At 45.2% G+C, this 24,823-nt stretch overlaps 1 protein-coding gene across 3 annotated transcripts in view; it reads left to right on the top strand.

Moving 5' to 3' along the window:
- Rps6kc1 (ribosomal protein S6 kinase C1) overlaps positions 1 to 24,823 on the top strand; it is a 156,527-nt gene that overhangs the window by 37,548 nt on the left and 94,156 nt on the right. For all 3 annotated transcript variants that reach the window (XM_052737991.1, XM_052737992.1, XM_052737990.1), the window contains one exon: positions 7,532 to 7,891. In XM_052737991.1, coding sequence (XP_052593951.1) covers positions 7,532 to 7,891 — 360 coding nt within the window. The remainder of the gene's footprint in view (positions 1 to 7,531; positions 7,892 to 24,823) is intronic.

Raw genomic sequence — 24,823 nt, 5'->3', positions numbered from 1 at the left:
TGGTGGACCAGAAGGGAAGCAGAGGAGTGTTGTTTTTGGAAATGATTTTTTTTTTTGGGGGATGCTGTTTTAAAATATTGAAGGGTGTTGAAGGTGAGCAGATGGCTGACATCCTCTCTCCGCAGAGGCATCTAAGCCTGGCTGGTCAGTTCTGCTGAAAGACTTCTCCTTCAGAGCCCCCTCTTTGGCCTGCTTCTCACAGCTCCACCCTGCTTCCAACAGTTCCACCACCGACTGGGAACCAGCTCAGACATGTGCCTGTGGGGGCACATGGGCACATTTCACATTCAAAACACAGCACTTGCCGGGATAGGAATCCAGACTGAGGTGGGCCAGTCTATCTCATCAGGTCCCACAAGAACTACATTTATCTCCTTGGAAGGTGATGTCCTCATAGTATCTCCTATTGGGTCCCACCTCTGGTGGTTCCACTTCATCACAGTTCCCCCGGGAACCAAGTACCCAAACTTCTGGAGAAGTTCATGTCCCAGAGACAGGCATGCTGAGTGGTTATTATTACCATTGTTGTTTGCACTTTAAACATGCCATTGACAAATTCTAGTTTACTTCAAAGAGAAAGTACTGATGGAAACATGAAAATATGGAATTTGTTTTTGTTTTAAGATTATCACAGTACAGTGGAAGGAAGAACCCTCTTTCAGATTGCATAAAACAAGAATTTGATGGTTAAACTGGCAACTACTTTAGTGTGAAATCAAATTATGAAATGAGTTTGTTTTCAGACAAAATGTAACATTTTTCTTTAATTTTTTTTTTTTTAGGTTTTCTATTTTATGTGTATTAACTGCATATATGTCTGTGCACCTAATTGTGTGTATGATGCTGTTGGAGGTCAGAAGTTTGTCAGGGTCCCTGGACCTGGAGTTCTGGACAGTTGTGAGCTAGGACCTGAACCTGTAGGAGCATGTGCTTTTAACCAGTCCAGCCCTACATATGACACTAGTTCCGCTCGGCCTCCTTTGTCCAGAGCAGTTAGGCGCCATTCCCTGAGAGGTGAAAGGAGTGCTCGTGGTTCTCGAGCGTCTTTCTTTCCATTTGAAACCTGTGTGTTTTATTAGAATTACTGAGACGGTGGGGGGCGTGGGAACACAGCCTTGGGGAGGGGGCACTTCTCTCCTCTGCTGGCCTGCCTGAGGGATGCAGGTGGCCTTGCTGCTAAACTGCTAGATTTTGGATAGTGTTGTTTATTTATTTATTTATTAGGACTAATTGGGAAGGTGCATAGTTATTTAAGTTGGATTAAAAAACAACTCTTTTATAAGGCTGGCTCAGGCCTCTGTGGTGGAGTGCTTGCCGTCTTAGGTGTGAGGATCTGAGTCCAGATCCCGAAAACCCACACAAAAGTCAGGTACACATGTGCAGTCCCACCACTCCTACAGAGAGGTGGGAGGTGGAGGCAGGAGACGCCCCAGAAGTGTGTAGGCCAGCTAGCCTGGGGTGTGCTGTGTCATCTGTGTCCATGCTAACACCCACAAACATGCATGACATACATACATGAAAATACACAGAGGATAAAAATACCCTTTGTTTTTAATTTTTCTTTGTGTTATTTTTATTTAGTGAATTTAATGTTTGTGCTTCGAGGCAGTCACTTTAAATATGAATATACTTCAGATGGTCAGCTAACTAATAACATAAGTCTGTTTTAAGATTAACCTAAAGTCTGGATGGTGCAGAGTATCATGACAAAATACGAAGTCCAACTAGAAGCAGTTTATGTTTGAAATAAAAGTTTTATTCTACGAATGTCCACAAGATGGCACTGAGGGAACTCAAATCCCAGGGCCGGGCTTCCTCCCCTCCCTCTGCCCTAGTGGAGCGTGTGCCCGTCAGCTGAAGGAGCTCTGCTTTTTGTTCTTGTCTTGTCTGCTCACCATTGTTCGCTTTCTAATTACATTTGCTTCAGTGGGAAATCTTTCTCAAGATAAACAGTTGAACAAGGGCTGGTGGTGCACACCTGTAGTCCCCGAACACACGTGGGAGATGGAGGCAGGAACATCAGGAATTGAAGGCCAGAGTCCCCTACACAGTGAGTTTAAGGTTAGCATGGGCTAAGAGTTCCTTTCTCAAAAACCAAACCAACCAAAACCCAACGAATAAACAATAAAGGTAAACACATATGTGAGTGTATATCATTGTATGTATGTTGCTTGAAGAACAGGGGGCACTACAGGGCTGTTGGGAGTAACACTGGATATTTGGAACTTTGTGGCAGGGTGGGTGGACCAAATGAAAAGTTCATGATTTGTTATGGTCACCTGGGTTTGGGATTAGCAGGGGCATTAGATGTTATACAAATGCCCTTTCCTTTTCAATTAGACACTAGAGTTTGGCAGTAGTCAAGTAACTACTTGGTGCTATTTGGTAACTCCCAGAACTTTGACTTGCTGTGAAGGGATGAACACATGTTTGGTGGAGAAAGCTCAGGGTGTGTCCAGAAAGATGGCTCAGCACTTGCTGAGTTCAGTTCTCAGAATCCATGTTGGATGGCTTCACAAGCTCTTGTAACTCCAGCTCTAGGGGATTTCATGCCCTATTCTGGCCTCAGAGGGACCTGCATGGACATAGCATGTACACTTCTGCACATACATGTATAGGGTAGCAGAACTGGAACCTGGACTCTACAGAAAGATGGGCAGTGGGACAACAGGCCCTTGAGCCGAAAGGGAGCTGGGGCAGAGCTTAGCCATGTTCCCGCTGGGCTGTACTTGAAGCCTGTTCTGTTCCCAGTGGATGCACAGCAGGGTCTCCGGGACTTTTGGTAGTTTCTCAAAGGTAAAGCTTAGGCTTGTTATTAACCTTGGGACTGTCAAAGGCCAGTTCTTCTTGGTTCGTAGCCGTCCTTGCTGTTGAGTAGCACGACTGTGATTAGCACACAGCTCTGGATTTAGGGATTTTCTCACAGACATATTTAGAAGGGCCTGTTTCTTTTCTGTTTAAAAATGTATTCTTCAACAATTGCCTATTTGCATATAATACACCCCTACACCCTCTCACACTTCCCCACTCTTTCTGGACCCCTTCTTCTCCCCAACTAATTTCCCTCCTGCTTTTCCCTATTTAATTTTAACGGCCCACTGAGTTTAGTTAGGGTTGCTGATGAGTGTGGGTGTGTGGCTATTAACTGAAGCATAGGTTTCTTTCCATGGCTACACTACTGAAGAAAAATGACTGCTCTCCCAGCAGCCATTACCTGTCACCGCCTCCCCAGCTAGGGGTGGGACCTCATGAGCCTCTCCTCTAAGAAGGGCTTGATCAGATCAGATCCTGTCAGGTCCTAGTGCCTTCTACCTCCTGGTAATCTTGGTTCTGGGCTGGGTGCTCTTTGCTGTGCATGTAGCAGGAGTGACTGATGCTGGGACAAGTAGAAACTCCCTTTGGTCGACTGTGGCAATGTTTGAACCGCAGAGTTGAGTAGAGGCGATGGGCTAATAGTAACGAGGCCATGTGTTTTATATGTAGTCACCCACGAGAGGCCACCTGTTGTCAAAGGAGGCCGATCTCTTTGTGCAGATGGTCTTCAAATGCGGCGTTCTGATGGCTCATAGTATAAAGCTCCTGTGTGTGGCAGCTCAACCTTTCCCCCAGGCCCGTCTTTCAGAGATGGTGTCCTAGGCAGATTTCGCTATACTGCCTGACTCTGAGCAGTTCAAAGCCCAGAGGTGAGGGCAGGCAGGTGGACTGGGATGCTAAACACACCCCTCGTGTCTGTAGCTGCTTTTTAACAAGTCACCTGGGGCCCTCTAATAGCACCGAGACTGGAATCTCTGTGATCCACACCCGGAGGCAGGAGACTTTCATGGAACCTTTGACTTCCCCTTGTATCACTTCCAAAAGAGGCATAGGGTTTTGAGTGATGGTGCTGTGGAAGGGTGCGCCTACTACTCTGGTGATGTCCTAAGGGTCCCTGTCAGGATGGGTTGGCTTTAGGTTGGTTTAACTTTCACAGATAGTCTGTATATTGTACAAGTACCCATGCTGCCCTGCCCCACCCTCTTCCTCCTTAGCGAGACTCACAGCCTGTAGTGTGGTTGTCGCTCCCTGTCTCATACTTACTCACTCCCTGTCTGGGTTGTAGTCTCCACTTCATGGGATGCTCAGATACAGTTTTACATAAAACAAGTTGAGTTGTAGGACCATGTCAAGTTGCTGAGCAAGACTGTATTAGCGGATGTACTTAAGTAAATAAAGTAGGTATTGACTTTTATGTGTCATGTCTGTCTATATATCTGTATGTGTGCCCATATGTACACTTGTGTTTTTACACATTGTATCTATATACATCTGTATGTATGCACATATACACATGTGTATTTACATTTCTATCTATATAGCTATACATGCGTGTACATATATATGTGTATTTACATTTTTATCTATACAACTACACACACACACACACACACACACGCACACACACACATATATGTGTGTGTATTTATCCATCTCTCTGTACATCTATATGTGTGTGCACATATATATGTAGTTTGGATTATGTTTGCTGATAAAACAAAGTTGTAAAAGCAGGAGGAAGTGAAACTATGTTCTTAGATTTTTGTGGTCAAAAGCCAAGAAACTGAGTGTACATAATCACCTGCTTGCCTTCTGGTCCTGCTGGGAATGCGAAATCGGGCGCAGCGTGGAACAGCCATGAGAGGGAGGAAGTGGAGGTTCTGTGAGAGGGCTGTGTAGCTGATGGAGCACTGCTCAAGTCAGGAGGCATTGGAGAACACACAGAAGCTCCCAGCTCTTTCCTTCTTTAGTTGTCTGGATATGCAGAATTTTCCTCTAGCTGAACATTTATTAGTTTCAGTGCAGTAGTTAGACAATGGCAGCATTTAAGGAAATAAGTTTGCATTGACACATATGAAGTATTTTAAAATTACTCAAAAAATTAAAATAGTTTTTAGAATAGTGGGTGAATAACTTTTGGATGCTGTAGGAAGATTTTGACTATGAAATGCTGTCTACCAGATGCTGTCTTCGTCTAGAATGCCAAGAACTTGGTCCAGTGACATCCATTTGAAGCTGTGGATTTAATGAAATCTGTTCCTTTTTGGGAACAAGGTAGTTCTTTATAGGGACCCCAAGAATTTGAAAGAAAAAAAGAAAAGAACAAATGAAAACAGTGCTATATTGACAAGGTGCTAAAGTTGTGTGTAAAGCTGATTTGAACATGGACTTAGCTCCTGGTCACATGTTCTTATTCTTACTTTATTTGATAGGAAGTGAGCAATTGAGGCTACCACCGGCTGACAAACTGGCCCCAGCTGTTTTCCTGTGGCCCGTGAGCTAAGATTTTTTTTTTCACGTTTTTAAATGGTTGAGAAACCACAAGGGATATTAGTTTTTGATGTGACATTACACACAATTAAAGTTTCAGGGTCCACAACTAAAATGTTACTGAAGTCCAGCCATGCTCATCTGTCCAGGGTGGCCAGTGTGGAGATGAGTGGCTACAGCAGATCTGAAGTATTTACTTCTTGGCTCTCCACAGACAGGAATCTGCTGATCCCTTGTCTTAGAATTGTGTAGTCTGATCAACCTGCAGTTTTCATACTGAGTGTTGCCTCCTGTGGAGAGAACTGTCTTTTAAAATGCCTTTTTCTGGAAACTGGAATTTCATAGTCAATGATGGTGCTGACCGGAGATGTAGTTCAGTGGTAGGATGCTTGTGGTGGGTTTGATGCCCAGAATCATCAAAAAACCAAACCAAACCAAACCCTGCCAAAAAATCAAAGCCGGGAGACAGCAGTGCAGATCTCTGGCTGTGCCTAAACTGCTTCAGGCAATGTGATCTCGAGTCTTGTCTCATAGAATCAGCAGTTTTAGTGAATGGTTGAGACCTGTGTGTGTTTCTGAGATCTCCAAGGATTCACAAGGCCGAAACCTTTTTAATGACGCAGTCACCTGGGATGTTTTTAGTGTGCTGACCTTTGCATTGAATGTCACACACAGAAGCAATGAGGACCAAACTGGACACCGAAGAACTAAGATTCGTTATTGCACATGCTCACGGTAAAGCAGCACTGCCTCTCAGAGTGCTCTTGAGAGAGCAGTGAGCAGTGGCCTGCTGCCCCTCACAGCCCAGCACACTAGGAAGCATGCACCATGCTCTGCTAAGCCACCATGCCTTCAGGAGGGAAGGCGGCTGTGAGCGGTGGAGCTGAGCTGAGGAGCCGCTTGCTCACGGGAGGCCATTTTGCTTAAATCAATAGTGGATAAACAGACGTTGTCACACTTGTGTGCTTGGTACACTTTCTTCTTGAAATAAAGTGAGCTGACTCTTTAAGAAAAACAGCTCGTAGTATTTGTTGCCAGTGAAACAGTTTTCCTTCCCAAGTTCGGATTTTTGTGTCCCCTTTGTCTGTTTGAATTTGACAGTTTCTCAATGTGATTTTTATACCATAATAATGAAATGAGAGGTTGATATTTGGAAGATCTGTGGTACTCAGGGAACTGACATTTTAAAAATAATTGATTTATGAAGCTATAAACAGCATAGATAAAAGATTATTCAAGACAGACCGATGGATTTAAATGTAGTGAACCTACAAATTTCTTGTTTAGATTTTATGTGTTCTGCATTGCAACCAGCTTTAATAAGAGAGCAGCAGTGTAGAGTTTTAGTGTCATATAGAAAAACAGTAGTAGCCGGGCGGTGGTGGCGCACGCCTTTAATCCCACCACTCGGGAAACAGAGCCAGGTGGATCTCTGTGAGTTCGAGGCCAGCCTGGTCTACAGAGTGAGATCCAGAACAGGCACCAAAACTACACAGAGAAACTCTGTCTCGAAAAACAAACAAACAAACAAACAAAAAAAGAAAAACAAGCAAACAAAAAACCCAGTAGTATGACAAGGCTCAGCAGGTAAAGGTGTCTGCGGCCAAGCGTGATGAGTTGAGTTCGGTCCCCAGGTCCGACATGGTAGAAGGGAAGAATTGACTGCCACACAAGCCCGCCTCCAAGAATAACAAAAGGGAAAAACAGCAAACTCAATTATCTTACAGCACTTTCTCTTTTATCCACATCTTCCAACCACAACTGTGTGATGACAGATAGGAATCAAGGGTCAGAATTCCTCATGTTCTGTTCAGCCACACACTGAGACTTGAAAAATGTCAAAAGATTGCTACTTCTTCCAATAAGTTTTTTTTTTTGACAAATGTAGTTAGTTTTCATAAAATTTATTAATGTGTAATGGTTTTAATATTTTAAGAGTTTTATTTTTATCTTGTGTGTTTGAATGTTTGCCTGCATGTATTAATGTGTACCGCGTGTGTGCCTGGTGCCCTCAGAGGCCAGAAGAGGGTGTTGAGTCCCATGGAACTGAAGTTACAGGCAGCGCAGCACCCGATGGACCAAGCTGAGAAAATCTGCTAGAACCTTCCAGCCACCATACGGCCACACTGCCCTGGCTGAGCTGGTTATGGGAGGATAGTGGTGTGTGTGCGCCCTGTGCCCTGTGGCTACTGCTAGTCTCATGTTGTCTCCCGTGTTCTCATTCCAGGCTTCTCCAGTGACAGCGACCTCCTGTCCCTCACTGTTGATGTGGACTCTCTTGTAGAGGTAGATGATGGAATGGCTTCCCGTCAGGGTTCTCCCAGTAAAACTTTTGGTCTGAGTCTGTCTGCGGATTCTTCAGCAGCAGGGGCTGTTGCGTCTGACAGTGAGCCGAGCAGAGCAGAAGACCGGGAAAGCCGAAGCCTCTTCCCCAGCAGCTTGAAGCCCAGGCTTGGCAGGAGAGATTACCTGGAGAAGGCCGGGGAACTCATCAAGCTGGCCGTGAAGAAGGAGGAAGAAGATGACTATGAAGCTGCTTCTGACTTTTACAGGAAGGGCGTTGACCTGCTCCTGGAAGGTGTGCAAGGTATGGTTTTGCCCACAGTTTTGTCCTGGCACAGCTTATGCACTGTGAGGAAATGAGAAATGTCTGGACTGTGCCCGACACTCTGTGTCTCCTGTGTTCAGGGCTGGGAATGAGAAGGCCACATCAGTGACATCATTGCAGGTGCTTGGCATTCTGAGCAATGTACGAAAATGGATTACTTCAAAGAGCAGCATCCCCGAATGCACTGTGGGAGTGGCAGTCTTCCTCCTGTGACAGTACTCAGAGCGATGCTGGGGACTGTCCACGAGTTTACTCAGTGGACTTTGACAGTGGAGAAGGGGACACCCATGGTTTGTCCACCACTCTGCTCTTTATTAGCTGAGGTGACTGGTACCTCCACCTAGTTAGTGCAAGTGACAGCAATGTGTGGAGCTGAGCGTAATTTAGTGTCTCTAAGTAGACCTTACTTTTTCTTTGTTTGTTTAATGCACCAGGCTTTATTTTTGTACTTTTCTTTTTCATCTCAGACACAGAATAAAGTGCCCTGTAGTTGGTGAAGTGACTTCTTGGATAGGATGTAATAATCAAAGACTGATGGGACTTTCTTCAGTGTCTAGAAAGTCATTTCTGCTGCTGATCTTTGCTCTTTGACCTGCTGATCTGCTTCCTGTCTACTAACACTTCCCTTCACTGTGTTCTCTCAGTACACCTGGCATCCTGTTATTCTAGAACCTTCTGCCCTCTCTCTGGAGTGTGTGTGTGTTTCCACACTGCTTCTTATCAAGCCTTTTGACTGAATTTCTTCTTAAAGAACACTTTTTTAGGTTTTACTTTATGTGTGTGAGTGTTTGCCTGTGTGTATGTCTGTGTATGTACTACCAGAGCCTAATGCCCTGGGAAGAAGGCATCGGATCCCCTGGAACTGAAATTACAGAAGTTGTGAGTTGCTATGTGGGTTCTGGGAACTGAACCAGGATCCCCTGGAAGAGCGAAAAGTGCTCTTAACCACTGAGCCTTCTCTCTGGCCCCAGATTCTTCTTTTTAGCCTTCATTTCTACCTTGTTGGTTACCTCGTGCCCCAAGTACCCTAACTTCTAGAGACTTTTTTTTTGCAAGTTTTGTTTTATCTCTCTAAGTGACCCTTTATGACTGTACAGTTATGAAGACTGCTTTTTAATTTTATTTTTAGTTTCGGGGGAAGGCAGGCATGTGCATGTGAGTGTATTTTGCCCACAGAAGCAAGAGACCCCCCTGGAGCTGAAGTTGTAGTTTGTTGGGAGCCGCCTGATAACTTGGATCTTCTGGAAGAGCAGTATGTGCTGTTCACCACTGAGCCGTCTCTCCAGCCCCCGTTGGAGACTTTTTATTGGGCCATGGAAGTACATGTGTGTGTTTGCTCACTGCTGCTTATCTAGCGTTTTGACTGATTCTCCTCTTTTACACAAAGGGGTCATGAGACACTCTTTTCCCATCCATTTACTTCCTCATTTCTAAGGTTTTGTTGCTCTTCTTATTTCTCCCACTCTCTGCTCAAGTAGGGCTTTGCCCTCAGTAAATTCTTTTGCTGTCCTGCTAGCGGAGCCTCAGAAGTGCAGAGTCGATTGTGTCCATTGTCCTCTTTAACTGGAGTTGTGGCCTGTTTCAGAGGTTGGTCACAGAGCTGCTGACATCTGTGGATGTGGAAACAAAAGGCGTGGACTCTGTTTCCCTTTTGGCTAGTAGTTGTCTTGCTGATGTTGCTGGATGCATTCATTTGACTGTGACGTGGAGTTTCAATAGCTGATTCTGTGAGACTTCAGTATTTAAAATGTTATGGTAGCTGTAAGTTTTAACATTTCAAACTGAGAAACTAACTCTGAAGTCATTTGTTTTCACCTTTTGATTGGTAGATGATTTTGGACCGTTTTATTTTTCAGGCCTTTCATAGTCTCGCTGGGGTTTGTGTGTGGAGTGTTCTGTCTAAAGGGATCTTCATTTCTCTTCTTACCCTGTCATCTGGAATTGGGATGAGTTGCAGAATATCTGCTCTGATGCTTCTCCTTTTTTTCAAACATCATATACCAGCTTGCTAAAACATCATGTGTATTTAGTTAGCATAGGTGAGCCATATCATTGTGACATCTTTCTGTCTAAAAGTTATTTGTACTTAATAGGGACACTTCATAATGTTGCCACTTGATGGCACCAGACAAATAAAAACCGTTGCTCCACAATGAGAAGTATAAAGGCAGATCAGCAAGTGACAAAGACGATTCAGTTGGTTATTAACTCTGCTGGTTATAGTGGGTCGTATATCCAACTCGCTACAAAGCTCACTGAGCGTCTGCCTAAGTCCAGCTAGCTGTTTAAGCTGTTTCTGTCTGAAACCATAGTGTTCTGTCTGCTCCTGATAGGGTTTCACTGTTAATGCGCCATCCAGAGAGAGCAATTGACTTAACTGCTTGTCGTGTTTTACTGTTTACTCACCACAAATGGCTTTATTCAGACTGACTATGGGAACCCCAGTTACTGAATTCTAGTTTTCTGTTTTCACTCAGCTCCCATCTATGGAATTCTGATTCTTTATAAGGAATGGGTTTCAGTCCATGCAGTTTTGCATGTGACAATGTGTAGAATGTGACGTCAGAGCGGTGAGCACAGTCTGAGGACTCAGCAGAAGTACAGTGCTCACCACCCCGTGGACCTGTGGGCCTTGTCCTTGGTCTCTAGCTTGTACTTGGTTTGACATTCTTGCTCAGAAAAGACCCTCCTTGGGGAAAGTTTGCTCTGGTGTGACAGTTCTGTCACTAAAACGTCCTCAGAGTCAGTAACACCTACAAATAAAGAACCACAGCTCAGCTCTTTCGACGGCAGTTGTTCTCAGGACTGGTTTGGGTCTGCATGCTTTGTGTGGTGATTGTTTCTGGCCCTGGGAATCCAGGCGGAAGTCTTTCATAGAGAAGCCTGCAAGTTTGTCTGTGGTCCTCACGGGTTGGGAGCCTGTCAGGTTGTCGTGGAGCTGGTGGAATGCTGGTGTTTTTCTTACTAACTAGCATTTTCACAGCAGAGACTAACGCACGCAGAGTGGCACAGACCAGAAGTGTGTCCTGCGGGGGCGGGGGTGGGGGGTGCTTTGTCCTCTGTGGACCTGACTTTGCTGGAGATGGTTCGCAAAAGAAAGTACTGTTTTCTAGACTCTCAGGTTGAGATGGATTTAAAAGAGAAAGTCTGAAAGTCAAGGTTGCAGGAATAAATGTGAACCTTTATAGAGGATGGGTAGTCCATTCCATACCATCCTTCCATGTCCCCTGTGTCCTCAGAGTAGGCTTGTTGGGAGAGTTAGAATAATACAGCATGGCAAATGGATGGCAAAAGGTGCTAATGAATTGTTTCAGCAGCGGCGGTGGCGGTGGCTGTGGCAGCAGCCTGTCATGTGTTAAATGCCTGTCACAGCACCAGTTTCTTAATTTTCGGGAAAGCCAAGGCCGAATTCTAGTAGTCACACTGGGCATTGTCTAGGCACACTGAAATTTAGAGGGTGCAAATAGTTGATGCAATAACCCTATAATCTTGGCACTTACTTACTTAGCAAGAATAATTATTTAAAACAGGAATCTGCCAGATGGCAAGCATTGTTCCTATACCCACCTCTGGACCCCCTGGGAATCACAGAGCTGATCTTGCTACCTTTGACTGGTGTGTCTTGGTTGCCAAAGTGGCATGTTTACTCCCTTTGAGGTGACCTCAAAACCTCACTTTGAGGTGAGGAGGCCGAGGCCCCGGTGGACTCGTGCTTCGGTTGGATGGGGCAGTGATGTTGAGCTGAGGTTCAGTCTAGGCTTTTCCACATACAAACCTGGTTTCCTGACTGGTGCTGCACGGTGCTGTGTGAGTGTGGCACCCTCACCCACTCCTCTCCTGATCAGATGAGCTTTGTGATATGGAGACACACGTTTGGTTGCATACTGAACTTGATTTTGCACATTTCTCCTCTTTCCATCTCCTGTTCCTTGTCCATCCAGGTGAACATCCCACAAGCATTGTTCACATGTATGTACCATGCACGGAGATGCAGAATTAAGTCATGTTTGTGATGGCTCTTCCTGCTGCATGTATCTGTGGTGTGTGGTAACATGGTGTACATCTCCTAGACGGTTTGGTGTTTTCTGCCCAGCTACAACTGTTTTTCAGGGACTTGGTGGCAGTGCCACAGTTGACTCTCCCCCCTCCCCCTATTGCCTTTTCCTTTGATATCTCCAGTACACATTAGGAAGGAGATTTATAATGAAAAGATCTCCAGAGTTATTGTTGATAGTATTTTACCTTTGGAAATTTTGTTGGTGTCTGTCACTAGTGTGACTGGTTCCAATGTTACAGCTTAGCTTAGAGACACAATTCACTTTCTGCTGTTTTCATTCTGGCAAAAGATTTAATAGCAATACCCAGCCTTTCCCACAGCTCACACCACCCCAGTCAGACTATGACTGTGCCCATGCTGTGCTGTTCTGTCTCTTTCTGGACCCTGCCTCTTCTTCCTAGAGGAAACCATGAACTCATATGTACTTCTGGGTGACAGTCACCAGGTGAGCTCTAAATTCAGCCATGTGTCAAATGGCTGGTTTTAGGACATGCCTGGGCATCGTTGCTGAGGCTATGCGGTCGGTCACGCTTAGGTGCTGTGTGAAGCAGCTGCGGTCGTGGATTCTTCCCTTGGATGAGAATTGCTTACGCTTTTGGAAACCCTGTGGATCCTCATGTTTGCTTTAAAGTGGACAGACAGACAGACGGGACAGTCAGGAAAGTGTGGGTCTGATGGAGGCAGGCAAGGCGCTCTGTTATTATTGGCTCTTAGGAATGGAAAATGCCACTTTAACCCTGAGGTACTTGTCTCTCCCCTTAGTGCTATTAACATCATATCACAGATGCATTTTCCAGTTCACTTTACCCGCCGCTCACTTCACTACAAACATTGCTGAGCGTGAGGACAGTGTGTAAAAAGCTGGTGTGTTTTTGTCCATGTATGTGTCTTGTTTGGGAAGGGTCTGCTGTTCACTGCTGTGGATGCTAAGGTGGTTGGCCACTGGTGACCAGGGGTTCTCTTGCCTCCACCCCACTTCCCGGTCAGTTGCTCTGCTAACACACGCGCACACTCATTTCCTTCTGGTGGCTGCTTTAAGCCTACTGCCACAGAGGTTTGTGTTGTGATGTGAGTCATGCTGTGGTCTTGATATTTCTTTTTATTTTATTCATCATTTAGTATGGTTGGGTAAGATCTTTTCAGTGAATATAGCATTATTGAACAAATTTAGGTATTTTCTAATGTGAAATGTTCTTAGTTTTTTTAAATTCTAAAATAAAGATTGTACTTTTCCCTATAACTCAATAACTCAAACTCTCAATGCCTTAATTGAGAGTTTTCCAGATCTGAACTATTTTAAAGCCTCCCAGAAGAATTTTAAAGCACTAAAATTAAGAGTAAAAATGGAAGATTTGAAGTAGGTTAAGTACCCTCAGCTCGCCTCTATTTTCTGTGTCCACCAGCACACCAGTTCCTCTCTTCTCAGGCAGGTTTAGGAGTGAGCCAGCAGAAGCCCGTTTGGAGGGACTGTTGCCCAGGCTTGTAGAATACCTGTTCCCTTTCAGGTGACACCTGTGCCTCAGTCACTCCTCTCAGACTTCCTGTTACAGGACTTTTCCAGTTATAGGTAGCAAAACCCTTAGCAGCTCCAAGAAGTTTGTATACAAAGGAGTGTTAGCCTAGAAAACGCTTGACTGTGTGGTCAGCTCACCTTGGGTGTCTTAAGGAAGAATGGCTGGTCTCTTTGCGTTGCCCGCTCTGCTCGCACACTGCACTTGCTGCTGTGTTCCTTGCTCAGGTTGGATCCCTGGGATCGTGGGGAAAAGGCTATCCTCCCTCCTAGTTCTAATGAACACCCAGAGTTTACTGCCCTGGTATGGTGTGGTCATGTACCCTCACTTGTTTTCCTAACTTGATAAGGGACAGAGTTGTCCCTGGTTGGTGGACCCCTCCTACTGGATAGCAGAACTGCCGAATGCGGGGAGAGTGGGCTAGCACCAGGGAAAACAAAATCTGCTGCTCACCCTCCTGGGGGTCATGGCACCACCCTCTGCTCACCCTCCTGGTGGACATGCACCCTCTGTTTACCCTCCTGGTGGACATGCACCCTCTGCTCACCATCCAGGTGGACATGTACCCTCTGTTTACCCTCCTGGTGGGCATGCACCCTCTGCTCACTATCCTGGTAGTTGTTATCATTTATTATTATTTCTTTGGCTGCCTGTGTAAAAAGGTTGTTTCTTTTATTTTTATTTACGTGTGGGAGAGTTAGTTCTCTGCTTCTACCGTGTGGCTTTTGGGGGTCAAGCTCCGGTGGCAGGAGTGGCAGTAAGCACTTACCTCTGAGCCGTCTTGCTGGCCCTGTGCTAGTTGTTTATGTGTTTTCTCCTGTGGGTTCTTAGACTACAGTTATCTAGAGAATAGGTAACTCTTGAAAAATTTAAAGTATATTTCTATGTTCAGGAGAGTATGTCAGGCCAGGGCTCACTGTAGTTCCACACACAGAAGAGTCCTTTAGAACTAACACCTGACTAAGAGGCAGCATTGATCAGCATCCTGTGGTGCCCCAGGTCCCTCCCAGCTGCTCCTGTGGTAGTTGCTGTTCAGGTCTCTTCACAGAGTGCAGTGGTCCGCCTTTTCCTTCTTGTTCCTTGCAGGGATGGCCTTGTGGTGGAGGTCTGCTTTCCCCTGACTTTGCCCTAAGGGCCAGCACCTTGTTTCTCCGTGGTTGGTTTCTGCAGAGTCCTTGGTCGGCATTTCCTTCTTTCCTTTCAACTCTTCACTGACACATCTTTCTGAGATCACCCAAGCGCTGGTTAGTTTCTGTCAACTTGATAGAAGCTGGAGTCCTTGGAAAGGGAGCCTCAGCTGAGGAACTGCCTCTGTCAGATTGGCCTGTGGGCAAGTCTATGGTGATGGTCCTTTTGAAATGAAGTGGTCTAGTCATGATGAAATAGAATGTAGTGTAATCCAGCAAGTGAAGCCAGTCTGTTCCGTGTCCTGGCAGTCCCCCATGTGTGAGGGAAATCTCATTCTGGACTGGAGGATAGGGTCAGGAATTCAGTGCTCGTCATTTGAACTGGGCCCTCAGTCCCCAACATCATTTTGTTATCTCATGTCCAGCTAACAGTGACACTTTTACAGTGTAGCTTCTGCCTCGAGAGCCTTTTCTGTTACCTCAGTGACGGCGTAGATCTCTAGTTCTTAGGCTGACCCACTCCTCTCCCAGCTCTCTCTTCACTTTAAGTTTATGGGACTTCATCTGCAGGCTTCTTGGACTCTTAGCTAATCTCAGTATTACATGACTTGAGTAACGAGCTACAATAGCATTAGACAGCAGCCATGTAACCTAAGTCACATGCAATCTTGGAGTTTCTTTTAGTAGTCACATTAAGTTCAGGATTTCTAGGGCTAAGGAGATGCCTCAGATATAAAGCGCTTCTCAGATATAAAGCGCTTTGTCATGAAAGCGTGAGGACAGGAATTCAGATTCCCCAGAATCCATGTAAAACCCGACTTGGTAGCAGCTGTCTGTAATCCGTGTTCCTATGGTGGGATGTGTGTCAGACACTGGAGCAGCCCTGGAAGCTCAGGGACCCGCCAGCCTGCTGTTTGCAATGGTGGTCAACAAGAGATCTGTCTCCAACAAGGGGGATGTGAATACTGAAGGTCAGCCTATGACTGCCATACATGTGCCATGACATGTGTGTCCCATTGTCCCCACATGAATGCCTACTTGTGGGGTGTGTGTGTGTATCCATCCCTTTCCCCAATTTTTACTGCCGGCCAGCATGGGTGACACAGGGACCATATATACTCTTTTTCTGAAGCAAAATATCACACATCAGTGAAGGACCATGGTTTCTGAGAAACAGGAACCAGAAGAGGGGAGGCTCATGAGTGCTTTGATTCTGGACCTGTGCTTCCCTAGGCTGTGGGGCAGGAAGAGGCTGGCACAGGGCTCCTGTCTTGCATATTAATAAAGGACCAACCTTAATGATACACTTCTTAGGGGCCCAGAAGAGAAACTGAATGGCAAGAACTATTTTCGGGAAATGAATCTAAGTACACCAAGCTCTTTGTCCGTGAACTTTATTCCTCTGGGATAAAATCCTATCTACACAGCTACAGTTCTGTACTCAAGCCTAGCTCCTTTCTTGCCTGATTTGTCTCTACCTTTATCTGCAGTCCCCTCTAAGTTCTATCTTAATTCTCTGATCTTAGTTCTGCCTCATCTAGGTCCTTCTCATCTCGTTCTTACCCATCTAGTACTTTCCTGTCTGGCTCTTCCTCATCTTCCATCCTGACCTCCAGTTCTCTAGTCAAAAACCCTCTCCAGCCAAAATCCTCACTATCCTCTCTTCCTTCTCCTTGTACCTCAGTTCCTCTCAGTCTCTGAGGTGTTCAGTTATAAACCCAAGCCATAGCGATCCTCTGGCAGAGCAAGGTCACCAGGCTTGAATTCTTATGGGGTCATAAAGGCAGGTAAGAATTTTCCTCAGGCAGTGGCTGTCAGGCTGTCTTTTACAACCCAAATGAGTGCTAATGATTGGTTAGTCAAGAGGGGAATTTATATGCTTACTCTGCATTCTTAGAAGTGTTTAGGTAAGAAATTAGGAGTCTATTCATAAAACTGTAAGGAAGGAGGGTCTCACCCTAAATTGTACAAGAAATAAAGCTATCCTCCTGACCTAGGAGACACGTGTTGTTTCGTTTGGCCTTGGATTCTTGATATGTATTTTAGATAAATAAATAGGAGTTCTTGGAAGCATGCATATAGCATTACAAGAAAATCACTGTAGGAACCAGCTAATATATATACAAAAGCTAAAATATCACCAAGACTTTTCAAGCCATGGCTTGACCTTCAGAAAAGTCCTTGACTTTCCCAAGCAGAGCTTTTGTGAGAGTAGCTGGGTTCCATTACATTTTCCTGTGGCTTGCAGAACTCCTGCAGAATTTCTGAGCTAAAGAGGTGCAGTTAAACCACCAAGAAGACCAAAGCTGAGCTATAGTTAGGGCTTGCTGGCTGGAGATGTAGGGCCTGTGTGTCTTGTCTGGAGAGGAGATTCATGCAGTGATGGCAGACTATACTCAGGGCACTCAGCGCTGGAGCATGCATGGTTATGGGGAAGTCACCACTGAGGAGCAGGGAGCCACACCATGGACAGTTGTGCAGAGCTGACGACAGTGTCTGCTGCAAAGAGGTAGCCTGACTAATTCGACCATGGGCAATGGGTGGGATGCTGAGAAGTAGTGAAGAAGGTGTCTAACAAATTATAAAAACAAGACTTCAGAGAATTAAACATCCTAAAATAGACTCAAGAATAAAAAAAAAAAATCTAAAGCCCAACAAGGAAAAGTTCACAGTGGCTGAGAGCCAGTAAAACACCATTTGTTCAAAGAAGCAGGGAAATGGCCTTCAAGAGGAAAGTGGAGCTCACCCATGGCAGTGACACAGGTGGTGAGTTATCTGTCACACAGGAGTCATGTCGCCGTTCAGTGTGTGAGGCAAGTTAGGCAGAGACAGGAACTACAGAAGATCCAAAGCGAACCAGAGATGAGAGCTACGTTATCAGAAGAAAAAGTACTGTGTGTGTGTGTGTGTGTGTGTGTGTGTGTGTGTGTGTGTGTGTGTGTACACGTGCGTGTGCTTTTGAAGGACCGCCCATTTTTGAGGATGAGTAGATCCTGGGTTCTCTGTGGCCCTGGGGCCAGTGTGCAACTTTTAAGATCCCAGGGATATTCTGGGGTATGTGGGGCATACCATGGTTGTCTTGTTCCTCGATGTTGATTCCAGCATCCTCACTTGCTGAAGGTTCAGTGGAGATAAAGGTAGATGGGTCCTCACAGCCACCATCCCATTGCATTAGGTTTGGGAGCAGATAGAAGCAACTCCATGTTAAAATACCACAGGCCTTTGCTTTTCTTACTGCAGTCTCTCTCTCTCTCTCTCTCTCTCTCTCTCTCTCTCTCTCTCTCTCTCTCTCTCTCTCTCTCACACACACACACACACACACACACACACACACACACACACACCCCTACCTCAGTTCTTGTATGTCCCTGTCAGTGTCTGGAATTGATGCTTTAGGTAATTTTATATTGTTTTATCTGGGGAGAGCTTTTGCCAAGTGACCCCCTCCCCCCCACATCCTGGAAGCCTGTCCTCTGTTATCTCTTTAATAACAACTTCATAATTATTTTTACAACTTCTGTTCTTATTGATTGTAACCCATTCTTTCTTTCTCTTCTTACAGCCTAGGCGATCTGTGTGAATGCATGCACATGTTTGCATGTGTGGGGGCCCATGTGTGTGCAGGCCAGACACTGATGTCCTTGATCTCCCTTCACCTTATGTGCAGAGGCAGGGTCTCCTCCTGAACCTGGAGTTCATGGATAGTCTTGTCTAGCTGGCCAGCTTGCCCTAGGATCCTCTGGCTTGACTCTTGAGTGCTGAGGATACAGGCAATCGACCATCCCCACACGAACTTTATGTGGGGATTTGTACTCTGTCTCCATGTTTGTACAGCACTCGGTTTATCTACTGAGTCTTATCCTTCTGAGTGAGCTATTAAAGATGGACTCATTGATTTTTAGGACACTCCCAGTTACTGTGGCCATAGGGCTGTGTAGTGGGCTTCTATCTCCCTCCCAGGCGTATCTGGAGTCAGGCCCCTTTACTTGCTCAGCTTCAGCCACAGGGACTTGTTGCATTTCCCGGGAAGCACCGAGGTCTTTGCATGCTGGACCTCCGTGTGGCTGTGCTTGGGATAAGTCACTGTGCTCCTCAGTTGGTTGACTCTTTGCTTAGCTCCAATGACTTTCCTGAGGAAATCTTTCCTCAGTTCTGCTCAGACCAGAATCCCTTTCCTGACCTCTCTTGCCACTGTACCCCTTTAGTTGTATTCATGATGGGTGGATTCTTGTGCTGTCAGTACTCAGGGCGTCTGTTTGTCTTGTCTGCAGGGCCCTTAAAGGCAAGTGGTCTGTTTGTTCATTGTTGTCTTCTAAGGAGTGCCTAGCACATAAGACATTCTCTGAAAATATGTTTGCATAAGAGAACGATTCTATCCTCCATGTAAGTAGGGGCCTGGTGGGAGAAGGAGATGGTACTCGGAGAAGGCAACAGCGAGCTGAATCTTGAAGACTGTGGCCAGCAATCAACAGGCAAAAGTGAGTTTGAAAGCACCAGATGAGTTTAAATGCCCCCACCTGGGGTGTTACTGGACCCCCATCATTTGACACTGTGCAGAGCCCAGCCATTGAAATGCATTAGTTATGTGTGTTATATTATATTAAAGCTTGTTAAGTCAGAGACTTCTGGCCTTAACATACTGCCTTGCTTCCTTTCTGCGCCTTGACCATGTGCTTCCTGCAACCCTGGAACTGGGCTTTTTTTATCTATTCAGGAACTCCCTCTGACAGCTGGGCAACTGGGAAACTGTCATTTGCTTGGCTGTGACATTTCTGATCTTTGTGGAAACAGCATGTTGATAGATTCCCGTGGCCCAGCATGGTTGCTCATGTTCAGGAGAAGCAATGTCACAGAAATAGTCCATTGAAGAGCATAGGAGCTAGTTATCAAAGGTTTATATCAAATAGTTAAGTTCGGACTTGCAACATTGATTCTCGATGTCTGCAACAGACAGAGCCTTGTTTGTGAGTGCTCTTGATCGTCAAGGCACCGGGCTGCTGTGATCATGCTCCTGCTTTTCCCCTTTGTGTTCTTATTTTTTAAAAATGTATACCTATTTATTTATTTTGTGTTTTTGTGTGAACACAATATACACACACATGCATGAGCACACACACACACATGCATGAGCACACACACACACACACACACACACACACACACACACACTTGTATATTTGTGTGCCGTGGCATGAACATGGAGATCGGAGGTAACTTGAGGAGTCAGCTCTCTCCTCCTTTGGGTCCCAGTGATTGAACTCAGGCCATCAGGTTTGGTAGAGAGTGTCTTCACCTACCGATCCATCTCACTGGCCTGCCCTGTTTTTTTTTATTTTTATATTTATTTATTTATTTATTTATTTATTTTTCTATTATCAGCTTGATACAGTATAAATTCTTATCCTAATAGTGAAATGTTTCACTGAGACTTGCCCAGTAGTTGAGTAAAACCAAAGCTTATTATAAGCCACAGTCATCCTAGGGTCCCCCCTGCTATGTAGCCTCCCTGGTTCTGTGGGTTGCAGTCTGATTGTTCTTTGCTTTATATCTAGTATCCACTTATGAGTGAGTACATACCATGTTTGTCTGTCTGGGTCTGGGTTACCTCACTCAGGATGATATTTTCTTGTTCCATCTATTTACCTGCAAATTTCATGCTGTCATTGTTTTTTTCTGCTGAGTAGTACTCCATTGTGTATATGTACCACATTTTCTTAATCCATTCTTCAGTTGAGGGGCATCTAGGTTGTTTCCAGGTTCTCCTGCCCTTGTTTGTTTAGACAGGGTCTTCTTCTATAGCTTAGGCTGTCCAGGAATTTGCAATGTTGCCCATTCTGGCGGGGAACTCCCTATCCTCCTGTCTTTACAACTAGGGCTGAGATCATAGGGGTGAGTCATCACACCCAGCTGTTTTTTTTTGTTTTGTTTTGTTTTGTTTTTTGTTTTTTGAGACAGGATTCCTCTGTGTAGTTTTGGTGCCTGTCCTGGATCTCGCTCTGTATACCAGGCTGGCCTTGAACTCACAGAGATCCACCTGGGATTAAAGGCGTACACCACCACCGCCTGGTGACCCAGGTGTTTTTATTGTTATTGTTTTATTTCTTTGGGGAGAAGGAGCTGGGAAAAATTGTGTAGAACTTTGCTTCTTTTGTAATTTTAGATTTCGTTGCTTACAGAAACAGAACTTGAGAGGTCATGTGCGTTGGACCATCAGAATTACTTATGATGACAGTGGTGAGGAGTGTGGTGTGGTCCCTGTGGGTCAGCTCAGCAGAGTCCGCTGACATGAGCAGAGTGGGTTTGGGAAGTACTCGCTTCTTCATTGGTCAGCTCAGTGTGCACTGGGTGGGTCTGAGGGGCCACTGTGTTACTCAGAAGCAGAACAACCTCTAAACTGGTGACCGTTTTCTACAGGCTACAGTGATGGAGTTCCCCCAGGGTCACAGCCAGAGGAAGAAAGTCAAGATGTTTACCAGCATATGCACCTTGAATTTTTCATTATTTTCATGTCAATTTTTATGTTGAGACTTTCACATTTTAATGACAAAAATGTTTGCTGGAAATTATAGCTTAGAAAAAGAGCAGTGCTTTCGTGCTTCAGCAAAAAGCTAGGTAAAGCGCTGATGTGCACAAAGTAGCTGTGGAGTTTATATTCAGATTGTGTGAGCAGTAAGCAGAGCATCTGAAATCACCACTTGCACATTGCAACAAACACATCATCATCTGCTTAAAAAAGAGTTATAATTACAGTTGACGAAGCATGGACACCATAAAAAATGCATTAGTGTGGCTTGACACATTAATTACCTGTTTTTGCAGATGTTTTTATGTATTGTTGTGTGAACAGTTTACAAAATAATTACAGGAAAGTCATATGGAAAATAAACTAAGTGGGTGGCTTCCCATCTAAATATTTTCATTCATGTGAATCTGTGTGCGGCACAGCTGCTGTGCCGCACCAGCGAGGGACAGAGAACTCCCCAGGGTTGAGCAGGCGACCTCTGTCATCAGCTCAGCACGTTTCTGTATATTTAGCAATACAGTTTACAAACGTTCACTTCAGCGGATGGGTTAATCCTTGTGATTATTAAAGAAATCCTTGATTCAGATTGGAAGAAATGTAAATATCCAGGAGTAATGTAAGTCAATCAAGTAAAAAATCAGTGCAAAGCCCCAAGTGGAAAACTGCTGTTGTTTTCCCACTGACAGGCTATGAGGCTCTTTGAGAAAGTTTTAAACATTAGTCTGTGATTCCTTGCATTAACAGCTGTGATCCCTAACTCGCAGCTTGTTATGTATTCATTGTTAAACGTCACTGTGTGTCAGTCTCCCCGTTGTTGTTGAAAGTGTGAACCTGCCTTTTCTGAGCAGCTAGTGGGCTGCAGTGAGTGGTCTCAGAAGTGCGTGTCCTTTGACAATTGCCAGGGCACAGGCATGCCTTCTGTGCTTTTCCAGACCATTAAGACAGGTGTCTTGTACAACGGAGGCTATCAAGGAGGACAGATAGGTGGCAGACTTCATCTACTTACTCGTGGTTTATAATTACTTAGAGTGCCTGTGTTTTTTGTTGATATTGTTTTGACAGTTTCAAACAGAATTATGTCAAAATGTCATTTCTCTTTTTAGTGTAATCCTGCTGCTTAGGGACTGTGTTCTTCTAGGTCCCTTGGGTGCATTTTAGCTACTTAGATGAAAACACAGTGATTATGCCAGTCCCCCGCTGCACATCTTATGCATTTGTTGTTTTTGGGAGAAAGGCATGCAGGTGTAGGGAGGGGTAGCAGAGGCACCTCCAGCTGTCTAGGTACAGTCCCTCCTCCCCTGCTCCAGTTTGAAAGTAAGTGGGAAATTGGAGAGAGTCACAGTTAGCAGTTATAAATGTGTGCCTGAAGTCTCGTGTCACCTGCCTGGGACACAAGCATCCTTGTCTAGCTTCCTTTTATCTAGCTTGTGTACTGGCCTGACCACCAGTCGCTTCAAGCTTGTCTTGATTGTAGATGGACTGTTTCTGGTATTGCAGAGGCTTTATGGACTTAGTTCTCCTGGAGACTTCGGGTGTCTCGAGCTTAGTCCTGTGGATGAGGGGAGACCTCCATGTTGTTTGTCAGACCTTGTCACGCTGGCACAGTCGTTCATTCCCGTAGTCAGTTAGTGGAGTTTTATTGAAGGGTCATCTGTCTGTGATACTCTGTGACAGTACTGAGGTGACAGAGTTGCTGGAACCTAGCTAGCGTAGTGACCAGGCCTCGTTCCTGAGGAGTGGGAGGGCCAGGAATAAATGGAAGAGAGAGGTTTTCACTCTGGCTGCTTCCTTCATAAAGAGACCACTGATAGGAAGACCCCCGTGTCCTGCAGTTGGCTGGAGCAGTCTAGTCCAGGGGTGCCCCTCAGCCTGAGCTGCAGTGGGAGAGGTGTGGCTTCGTGTTGAAGTGGCTCACAGAACTTGGACTTCTGTGCTCTGGTTCTGATGGACACCACATCAGTTTGGTCCATAAAAAGGGATGTGTTAGAGCTGGCGAGGTGGCTAAGCTCAACAAGGCATTTCCCACAAGCCTGATGACTTGAATCTAATACCCGTGACCCACATGATGGAAGGAGAGACTTAACTTCTGCAAGTTGACCTCTGACTTCCACTTCTGTACCATGGTACACATAATAAATAAATGTGATTAATTTTTTTTTTATTTTTATTTTTTTTGGTTTTTCGAGACAGGGTTTCTCTGTGTAGCTTTGCGCCTTTCCTGGAACTCGCTTTGGAGACCAGGCTGGCCTCGAACTCACAGAGATCCGCCTGGCTCTGCCTCCCGAGTGCTGGGATTAAAGGCGTGCGCCACCACCGCCCGGCTTTTTTTTTTAAAGAAGGGATGTGTTAACAGAGCCTGTGAAGCTTCTAGGATAGTAAATAACGAAGTACTTAGAGCCAGTTTTCGTTTTACTTGATTTCAAAGGAAAATAATGAAATTAATATGATATCAAAAAAATAGTTGCCAGTGGTGGTGGTGCATGCTTTTAATCATAGCACTTGGGAGGCAGAGGTATTCAGATCTCTGAGTTTGAGGCCAGCCTGGTCTACAGAGTAGTTCTAAGACAGCCAGGGCTACACTGAGAAACCCTGTCCTGAAAACCAAAAAAAAAAAAAAAAAAAAAAAAGGAAGGAAGAAAGAAAGAGGAAAAAAAAAAAACCACCCAGTTGTTGTGTTTGGAGATAGCTCAGTTGCTAAGAGCATTTGCTGCTCTTCCAGAGGATCCAGGTTCAGTTCCCAGGACTCCATGGTGGCTTACAACTAACTCTCTGTAACTCCAGGTCTAGGGGATCTGATGCCCTCTTCTGGCTTCTGCTGGCATTGCATTCACGTTATGCACACTCATTATATGCAGGCAAAACACTCATACACATAACATGAAAATAAATCTTAAGAAGAAAAGAAAACTGTGGTGATATATTGTATACTCTAATAAACTTGCCTGAGGATCATAGGACAGAGCCAGGCACTAGATTAGACACAGAGGCCATGCAGTGGTGGTACACACCTTTAATCCTATCACTTGGGAGGCAGAGATCTGTGTGGATCTCAGTGAGTTCAAGGCCACACTGGGCTACATGAGATTGATCCAGTATAGGAGAGAAACAGAGCCAGGTGTGGTGGCACACACCTTTAATCCCAGCACTTGAGATCTCATGCCTTTGCTTGGGAAGCACATACGCCTTTAATCCCAGGAAGTGATATGGCAGGGCAGAGAAAGGTATATAAGGGGTGAGGAACAGGAACTCACTCTTAGGCTGAGGATTTCGTAGAGGTAAGAACTAGTGGCTGCTGTTCTGCTTCTCTGATCTTTTAGCGTTCACTCTGATATCTGGCTGTTGTTTTAAAAATATAGGCGGCGCTGTTACCGGATGAAAAGGTCTTGAGACATGACAAAACCCAGTATCAGAGCTTTATTAGGAGGAAGGGGTGGGTACAGAAGAAAGCGTGGCCAGACCTGGGGGAGAGAGAGTGGGGGGAGGAGAGAGAAGAGATGGGAGGAGTCTGTGTCCGGCTTTTTAAGGATCCCCCTGCACTTCCGCAGGTGGGCTTATGGAGCTATGCCACACATGTGCTGATTGCATGACTGCTGTGGATATCGCTCTTTATAAATAAAACACTGATTGGCCAGTAGCCAGACAGGAAGTATAGGCGGGACTAACAGAGAGGAGAATTGAAGGAACAGGAAGACG

This window comes from Peromyscus californicus, unplaced genomic scaffold (assembly GCF_007827085.1).
Source record: "Peromyscus californicus insignis strain IS unplaced genomic scaffold, ASM782708v3 Scaffold_14__1_contigs__length_90479793_seg_2, whole genome shotgun sequence".
Classification (NCBI taxonomy): Eukaryota; Metazoa; Chordata; class Mammalia; order Rodentia; family Cricetidae; genus Peromyscus; species Peromyscus californicus.
This window is presented reverse-complemented; position numbering and strand designations above follow the sequence as displayed.